The sequence below is a fragment of the Fragaria vesca genome, linkage group LG7 (assembly GCF_000184155.1).
Source record: "Fragaria vesca subsp. vesca linkage group LG7, FraVesHawaii_1.0, whole genome shotgun sequence".
NCBI lineage: Eukaryota > Viridiplantae > Streptophyta > Magnoliopsida > Rosales > Rosaceae > Fragaria > Fragaria vesca.
The window spans coordinates 1,565,922-1,574,488 of NC_020497.1; the positions used below are offsets into that span (position 1 = coordinate 1,565,922).

The 8,567-nt window shown below is 40.1% G+C and overlaps 2 protein-coding genes across 2 annotated transcripts; both read left to right on the forward strand.

The window, feature by feature from the left end:
• The first annotated feature begins 307 nt into the window (after window positions 1–307).
• LOC101294394 (ADP,ATP carrier protein 1, mitochondrial-like) lies at window positions 308–3,429 on the forward strand. The gene is made up of 4 exons (XM_004306481.1): window positions 308–352; window positions 1,581–2,074; window positions 2,166–2,537; window positions 2,884–3,429. Exons 2-4 carry the CDS (start codon window positions 1,586–1,588, stop codon window positions 3,178–3,180), a joined length of 1,158 nt encoding a protein of 385 aa, XP_004306529.1. The 5' UTR covers window positions 308–352; window positions 1,581–1,585; the 3' UTR covers window positions 3,181–3,429.
• Window positions 3,430–4,112: 683 nt separating this feature from the next.
• Window positions 4,113–5,900, forward strand: LOC101294694 (ADP,ATP carrier protein 1, mitochondrial-like). The gene is made up of 3 exons (XM_004306482.1): window positions 4,113–4,341; window positions 4,431–4,930; window positions 5,017–5,900. The coding sequence occupies exons 2-3, from the start codon at window positions 4,442–4,444 to the stop codon at window positions 5,683–5,685; spliced, it is 1,158 nt and encodes a 385-aa protein (XP_004306530.1). The 5' UTR covers window positions 4,113–4,341; window positions 4,431–4,441; the 3' UTR covers window positions 5,686–5,900.
• The last annotated feature ends 2,667 nt before the right edge of the window (window positions 5,901–8,567 follow it).

Genomic DNA, 8,567 nt, shown 5'->3' on the forward strand with positions numbered 1-8,567 from the left:
GGAAACGCATCGCAGCTGCTTATTTCAGTGTGGCCACATTCCAGCCCGATAGAATCTTCCATTTTGGGCTTAGCCCATACCCTAGAGTCGTTACGGCGCCGTCCATTACGAGAGTTCAGTATACCGTCACGGCAAATCTCAGACGTCCGTCCCAAAAGTTAACGGCTGCGATTTGAACCGTCGAATACCGATTCCCAATACCTGACCCCCTCTCACCCAATAAAAAGCCCTCAAAAGACTCGTCTCCTCCACACAACGCTCTCTCATTAGGTCTTTGTCTTTGAGCATTTCAGCGAAGAGCTCAAGGCGGAGACCCCTCGCAGCCACCAATCGCTCTTCATTTTCTTCGCAGGTATACGAATCTTCATCTCGCCCTAGATCTGAAATGGCTCTCCCTGTGTTAGAATTCCGCGATTTTCTTTTAGATCTGCTGCTTGTTTTCATTTGAGAGACTAATGATACTAGTGATGTGTGCTTTTGATTTCAATATCTAACTTGATGTGTGCTCGATATCTAGGGTGTTTGATTTAGCTAGATCTGAGTTTTGATCTGTGTGTTTTGACCGCTTCGTCTCTGTTCGTCTTTCTCAGATCTGGCTTTTGAGTGATATTTTGTCTGAAAATTGTTTTGATTCGATCTATTTACTGTGGATCTGCAACTCCGGTAGATCTGGAGATGGTTGATCTAAAAATTTCAATCACTGTACTACGTTTTAAGCAAAATTCTGTGTCTAGTCAAAGCTAGTCAAATAGAGCGGGACTGGTGTGGTGGCTTGAGTTACAGAGTTGGACGTTTACAGAGTTTAATGCCGCAATTACTCGTACTACCAGCTGACATTGATTTTACACTCGGTCGAATCATTAAGTAGTGGTAATATAAAATGATTTGTTTTGACACTTTTGGCTAAAATTGATACCGAATTGTTGTGTTGGGATCCTTTGCCTGATCCACCTTTTCTTTTTCGTTTCTTCAAATGGTTTGTGTTGTTTTGGTTATGGTAAATTATCGGTAACATCCCCTGGTTTGTGTTGCTTTTAAAGTTGAAATTTCAAGCAAAAAGTAGCATGTGTTTTTTAAGTGATGCACTAGATTTGATTGTTGACTGATATTATGAAGCAGTAATATTTGTTCATATATGATCCCAATTACATGTTATATGCCCCTTTGGTCTCTATTTTGTCAATGCATTGAGGTGGCATTGTAGTTTTACATGATTTTGTTTAATTACTGATTTGACCTGACCATAAGTTTTTGAAAATCTTCATTTTCTGTTTTGGGGAATCTAGAATAAAAATGAAATGGTTTATGCATACTTGATTTATTCAAATGGTGTTCTCTCTGATTTCAATTGTTTTCAGCATGTTGATGTTCCAAGACATGGTGATTGTTTTCAACCTCTTTTGCCATCTGTTTCTTTAATTTGATTGATTGTATAGCCATTTGGGTAGTCTATCTGATGGTTCTATATTTAATACGATTACTATCCTACATGTACTACCTTGTACCTGAGCATTTGCTCATGATAATTTGGTAACTTAATTATAATCAGCTAATAATACTTATTGTTTTTCATGTAGGAGGCACCATGGTTGATCAGGTTCAACACCCTACTGTCATGCAAAAGGTTGCTGGCCAGCTCTTTCAGCAATCCATTCAGAGTTATGATACTGGCTTCCAGAGACAAGGGATGTACCAGAGACGTCCTGCATATGGGAATTACTCCAACGCTGCATTGCAGTACCCTGTGATGCCAGCTTGCAGGGCTACCGCTGATCTATCAATGATCCCATCAACTGCATCTCCAGTTTTTGTGCAAGCCCCCGCAGAGAAAAGCCACTTTGTCATTGATTTCCTTATGGGAGGTGTGTCTGCTGCTGTCTCTAAGACTGCTGCTGCTCCCATTGAGCGTGTGAAGCTTTTGATTCAGAACCAGGATGAAATGATCAAGGCCGGTCGTTTGTCTGAACCCTACAAGGGCATTGGTGAGTGCTTCTCCCGAACAATCAAGGAAGAAGGATTTGGTTCGTTGTGGAGAGGAAACACTGCCAACGTCATCCGTTACTTCCCCACCCAGGTTTGTGATGTTTCACTCTTTTTTCTTCTTCTATCTGGTTTGTATTATATGTTGAAGATATGCTAAAATTGCTTCCTGTAATTCATGGCAGGCCTTGAATTTTGCATTCAAGGATTACTTCAAGAGGTTATTCAATTTCAAGAAAGACAGGGATGGTTATTGGAAGTGGTTTGCTGGTAACTTGGCCTCAGGAGGTGCAGCTGGTGCTTCTTCTCTTTTCTTTGTCTACTCTTTGGACTATGCTCGTACTCGTTTGGCTAATGATTCTAAGGCTGCAAAGAAGGGAGGAGAAAGACAATTCAATGGTCTGGTTGATGTCTACAAGAAGACATTGAAATCTGATGGTATTGCTGGTCTATACCGTGGATTCAACATATCTTGTGTCGGTATCATTGTTTACCGTGGTCTGTACTTTGGACTGTACGATTCACTCAAGCCTGTGGTTCTAACTGGAGGTTTGCAGGTTAGTGCCTCATGATTTTTTTTTGTTTTGATTTTTGCTTAATCAATATGGTCTTTATAGTTTGCTACTTTCTGTTAAATTCAATTTCTTGTGGAAGTATTGGTCAATATTAAATGAGAAATTGATTAATTTGGCTATAGTAGTAATTAATTTGATGTCATTTGTAAGTTATGTTCTTGCACTATTTTTTCTATGATGGTTTTTTTCTTAGGTTATGCAAATTCTTCAACGTGTTGACTGAAGTTGTATTTACTTTTGCTAGACCTGCCCAATGTCTTGTAGGTGTTTCATACCAGTGTATCCGAATACCTTGCTGACATCTATTTTTTTTTTTTGAAAACTACAGGATAGTTTCTTTGCTAGCTTTGCTCTTGGATGGGTCATCACAAATGGTGCTGGTCTTGCATCCTACCCAATTGACACTGTCCGGAGAAGAATGATGATGACCTCTGGTGAGGCCGTCAAGTACAAGAGTTCATTTGATGCCTTCACTCAGATCTTGAAGAACGAGGGTGCCAAATCCCTGTTCAAGGGTGCTGGTGCAAACATCCTTCGTGCCATTGCCGGTGCTGGTGTCCTTTCTGGTTATGACAAGTTGCAGCTGATTGTGTTCGGAAAGAAGTATGGGTCTGGATCTGGTTAAGAATGTCTTGTCTACCAAGCCAGATAGCTTTTAGATGGTGATGAAAATCTTTTTTTGAGTCTGAAGAACTTAATTCGGCAAAATTTTCCTTGAATAATTCAGTTATAGGGGAGTTGATCCCAAACAGATTTTAACAATGGGATTGATTTTTGTTCGCATAAGCCAGATTTTTACTGTGAGTGGTGTAAATGCCACACTTATTTGGAATTTTATTCAGATTATATGCATTTGTTTTTTTTTGTGTGTTAGCAATTGTTTCGGTTCATTTTCATTTTATGATTCTGTTGTCAATTGTTTTAGTTTATTCTTTTCATTTTACGATTCTAAAGTTTTTGTTTTCCGGAACATCTTAGGAAGTAAAGCATTTTAATTTCAGGAGCCAACTGTACTTCTGGTCAGTCTCTCTAGAAGAGTTGCTTTGCATAGGATAGGTGTGATCTGTGCGATCTGAGAATGAACCCAATTGGACGATGAAGGTTTGAACCTCGCATTCATTCTGAAAACACATTCAGACTTTGAGATCAGCTCAACTTCGACATCATTACCACTCACCAACGAAGCTCCGGTTGAGGAACCTACTTAATTAAGGATCTAGGGAGGAACGTATTACCGAGTGTGGTTGATGATTGACTCATTGGATACAAATTTGTGGATTTACATGTGGATATGGCAGTCTTATTTCTTTTATTAGCTTGGGACAGACTACATGCTGCCACACTATTGGGAACATCTAAAGTTGGGTTCTTTGTTATAATAATTGTAATATGGTAACTGACCTGATGTGAAACGAGTATGTGATTATATAAGAAATCACACAAGGATCAGATGAAGTGAGATCCTGTGATAGAGAAATTAATGGTAGACAACAGCTCATTTCGCTACTCTATTAGCCAAGTCCGTTTTGTCTTGCTTTGGTTCTCATGGTTTCGAAGACGAGACGATCCACTGCTCTCCGAATCTGGTCTGATGTTTGTTTATTCAAACTTCTGCGACTTTTCTCTGCGGTGGCGCTGTCACCCAAATTGGATTGGCTTCCTTGGTTTGACCATGGAAAAGTCCTCCCTTTCAACCCTTAAAGACTCGTCAGCTCTTCGTCTTTGAGCATTTCTGCCAAGGCCGAAGCCCCTCGCAGCCATCATTCGCTCTTCATTTTCTTCACAGGTATACGGATTTCCTTCCCTTGCAACCCTTAGTTATGATGGAACTTCAATTATAATCAGTTGATAATATTTCCTGGTTTTTTCTTGTAGGAGAAGACGCAATGGTTGATCAGGTTCAACACCCCACTGTCATGCAAAAGGTAGCTGGCCAGCTCCTTCAGCAATCCATTCAGGGTTACGATACTGGCTTCCAAAGACAAGGGATGTACCAGAGACGTCCTGCGTATGGAAATTACTCCAACGCTGCATCGCAGTACCCTGTGATGACAGCTTGCAGGGCTACCGCTGATCTATCAATGATCCCATCAACTGCATCTCCAGTTTTTGTGCAAGCCCCCGCAGAGAAAGGCCACTTTTTCGTTGATTTCCTTATGGGTGGTGTTTCTGCTGCTGTATCTAAGACCGCTGCTGCTCCCATCGAGCGTGTTAAGCTTTTGATTCAGAACCAGGATGAAATGATCAAGGCTGGTCGTTTGTCTGAACCCTACAAGGGCATTGGTGAGTGCTTCTCCCGAACAATCAAGGAAGAAGGATTCAGTTCGTTGTGGAGAGGAAATACTGCCAACGTCATCCGTTACTTCCCCACTCAGGTTTGTGATGTTCCTCTGTTTTTTTTTATCTTCTTCTCTCGGGAAAATATTATATGCTGAAAGTGTTGCTTGTAAATTCATGGCAGGCGTTCAACTTTGCATTCAAGGATTACTTCAAGAGGCTATTCAATTTCAAGAAAGATAGGGATGGTTATTGGAAGTGGTTTGCTGGTAACTTGGCCTCAGGAAGTGCAGCTGGTGCTGCTTCTTCTTTCTTTGTCTACTCTTTGGACTATGCTCGTACCCGTTTGACTAGTGATGCTAAGGCTGTAAAGCAGGGAGGAGAAAGACAATTCAATGGTCTGGTTGATGTCTACAGGAAGACATTGAAATCTGATGGTATTGTTGGTCTATACCGTGGATTCAATGTATCATGTGTTGGTATCATTGTTTACCGTGGTCTGTACTTTGGACTCTACGATTCAATCAAGCCTGTGGTCCTGACTGGAGGTTTGCAGGATAGTTTCTTCGCTAGCTTTGCTCTTGGATGGGTCATCACAATTAATGCTGGTCTTGCTTCCTACCCATTTGACACTGTTCGTAGAAGAATGATGATGACCTCTGGTGAAGCCGTCAAGTACAAGAGTTCAATTGATGCCTTTGCTCAGATCTTGAAGAATGAGGGTGCCAAATCCCTGTTCAAGGGTGCTGGTGCAAACATCCTTCGTGCTGTTGCTGGTGCTGGTGTCCTTTCTGGTTATGACAAGTTGCAGCTGGTTGTGTTCGGAAAGAAGTATGGGTCTGGATCTGGTTAAGTATGTCTTATCTGCCAAGCAAGACAGCTGTTAGATGGTGATGAAAATCTCTCTTCTTTTTAGTCTGAACAACTTATTTTAGCAAAATTTTCCTTGAATAAATGGGAGTTGATCCCAAACAGATTTTTACAAATGGATTGATTTTTGTTCTCATATTTGGAATCCCACACATATTTGGAATCTTATTCAGATGATATACAGGTTATGTTTGTGTGTTTCAATTGTTTTATACCTTTTCGCTTTATCATTCTAAATTGTTGTTTTCCGGAACAATTTCAATGGTAATGCATTTTCGTTTTAGGAGCAATGACATGTTTATTTTGGACTGTTTTTCTAGAAGAGTTGTTTTGCAAAAGATTTGTGTGCTTGCATTCGTTCGAGTTATTCTGAAAAGAAGGCGTAATATTTGTGCCTTCCATTGCTACTTGCTATGACTTGCTTGCATTCAATAGAGTTATTCCTCTACTTACCGAAAATTCTTCAATACACCAAGATGTAAGTGAACCAACTATTAAAATCTTAGCCATTCGTTTGATCTTACTTAACATATGACACTAATATCTATAATAACACTATTAAACTTAAGATAATTGAAATATATATATATATATATATATATATATCTGATCCATGTACCCAAACCACAACAGTCGGTATGTTCTTCCGACATACCTCGATAGCGGATGACGGTTGTTCGCTTTGTCTCATCGGGGCGTCGACGTCCACCTGGTCATCGTTCAACTCTCCTTGTTCTACTTGCTGGTAAAAAATTTTCAAATTCGAATGGGTTTCGTTGGAAATGTGTTCTAGAGTTTGGGTTATTGTTGATTGTTCATTTGCTTTGGGTTTTGGGTTATTGTTTATTGTTCTGGGGTTTGAGTTATTGGTGATATTCTGGGGTTTGGGTTATTGGTGAGTGTTCTTGGTTCTTTGGGAAAAGCTTGGCGTGGTGGAAAGGGAAGCTTGCCCTCTAAATGGCATCCCCAATATAGTGAAGAGGGAGCATGGGAAGGTATGGTAAAGGCGAAGAGATCTCCCTTGAAGTTGACGGAGAAGATACTAAGAGCAAGGATGAATTCACTCAATTCGAAAGAATCCCAGACTAATGTATGTTGGTCTCGTGTTTCAGAGGAAGTTTTAAAAAAAAAAAAACTAACGGACTTGTCAACGATCGTTAACGCACGTGGGACGGTTCAGTGCACCATCGTGCACTGCATCCGCTCTACTATTCTTTACGAACCAGGAGCTCGATAACCCTCAACCACCAAGGCTAAAAGTGCTCTCTTACAAATTCTCATCTCCATAAAACACTTGCTGGATAATGAATGGATCCAAGAGCTCATCACAACATATTCAAATTTTCATTGAGAACTTTGCTTTTCATGGGGTTACTGCTACTCTCCTCAGCTAAGTTGCACGGACACGGCGACACGACATGACGCGACACGACGACACTGAAAAACTTAAAAACTGAGTTTCCGACACGGCTTGGACACGGCAAATAAAATTATATATTTATGTATTTTTAATAAATAAAAAATATATTAAAATATGAAATAAATTCATTACATTACCAAATAAAGTTTTAAATTCAATCTATTTCATAACCATAAGAAATAAGTCAAGTGTATAATTAATAACATTAAAAGCAGTAGAACTCTAGCACCTAAAATATAACATTAAAGAAAAACAAACTTGACCAGTAGCTTGTTTCAAACAGAGCAATCTCTAGTACAGTAGCACCTAATAGACAAGAAGATGAACTAATATAATTATCATATCCATAATTCATCCAAACTTATTATTTCATAATTGATCTAATATAAAATGAATAGCAATTTACATTTTTTTTTATAAAAATAAAAAATAAAAAAATCTGAAATGCTGACGTGGCGTGTCGCAATGCCGTGTCGGGGCCGGTCAACGTGTCCAAGACGTGTCCGAAAAGTCAACTTTTTCGAATGGCGTGTCGGACACGTATTTTGCAGTGTCGGCATGTCGGAGTGTCAGACACTCCGACACTTCAGGGGTATGGAGTGTCCGTGCAACATAGCTCCTTAGCTTTGGTTTCTAGCCAGTTTACGGGCATTGACATCCTCCCCGCCTTGATTAGTGTCTACGGGGAGCTCCCGCGCATAATGGGCGTTTTTATTCTAATCTATGACATGAATCTGAGGCCTCTTAGATGGGCAGAAAATCCTCTGTCACCAAAAACCCTGTCTCCTTCCCTGTAACCCACTCAAATTTTGACACACGCTCTGCCACATAAGAGTATATAACAGTCACATTACCTCCGCTGACCTATTTTTTTTATTTGTCATCCGATGCAAAATATCATTTTATCTTTGTTTTTCACTTCTTTTTTGCTCTTCAAGCCGGTGTCGACGAAGAACAACGAAATCTCTCTCTGAACTCCGGCCATGACCGCCTCATCCTCCAATAATGATGGCCTCCAACTCTCCAAGGCTTTATGCTTCATGCTCCAGATCGTGCGCCGACGAGAACCTCGTCATGGCCATGATTTCCGGTATCCGCTATGTTCTAATTCTTAACAACACCGGAGTAGAAGGTTTAAAGTACCAAGAACCCATTAAAGGGGGAGTGAGTAGTGATGCGGAGGAGTCTTCTGGTTTTGAATCTTTTGATTGGGTGGGTGAGAGAGATCGAGAAGCTAGGAAGTTATGGGTTAGAGAAAAGAGTAAATGACCGTTTACTACTAATTTAACTTCATTTTAGTCAATTTCAATGAAAATCTCTTTACCAACCCCATTCCAATGAATTCTAATAAAAGGACGTCATTACCCTTGACCTCATTTAACTCTCTTTCTCTGTTTCTCACTTTCTCCTCTCTTTATCCCGATCAAAAACTCTCTCTCTCTCTC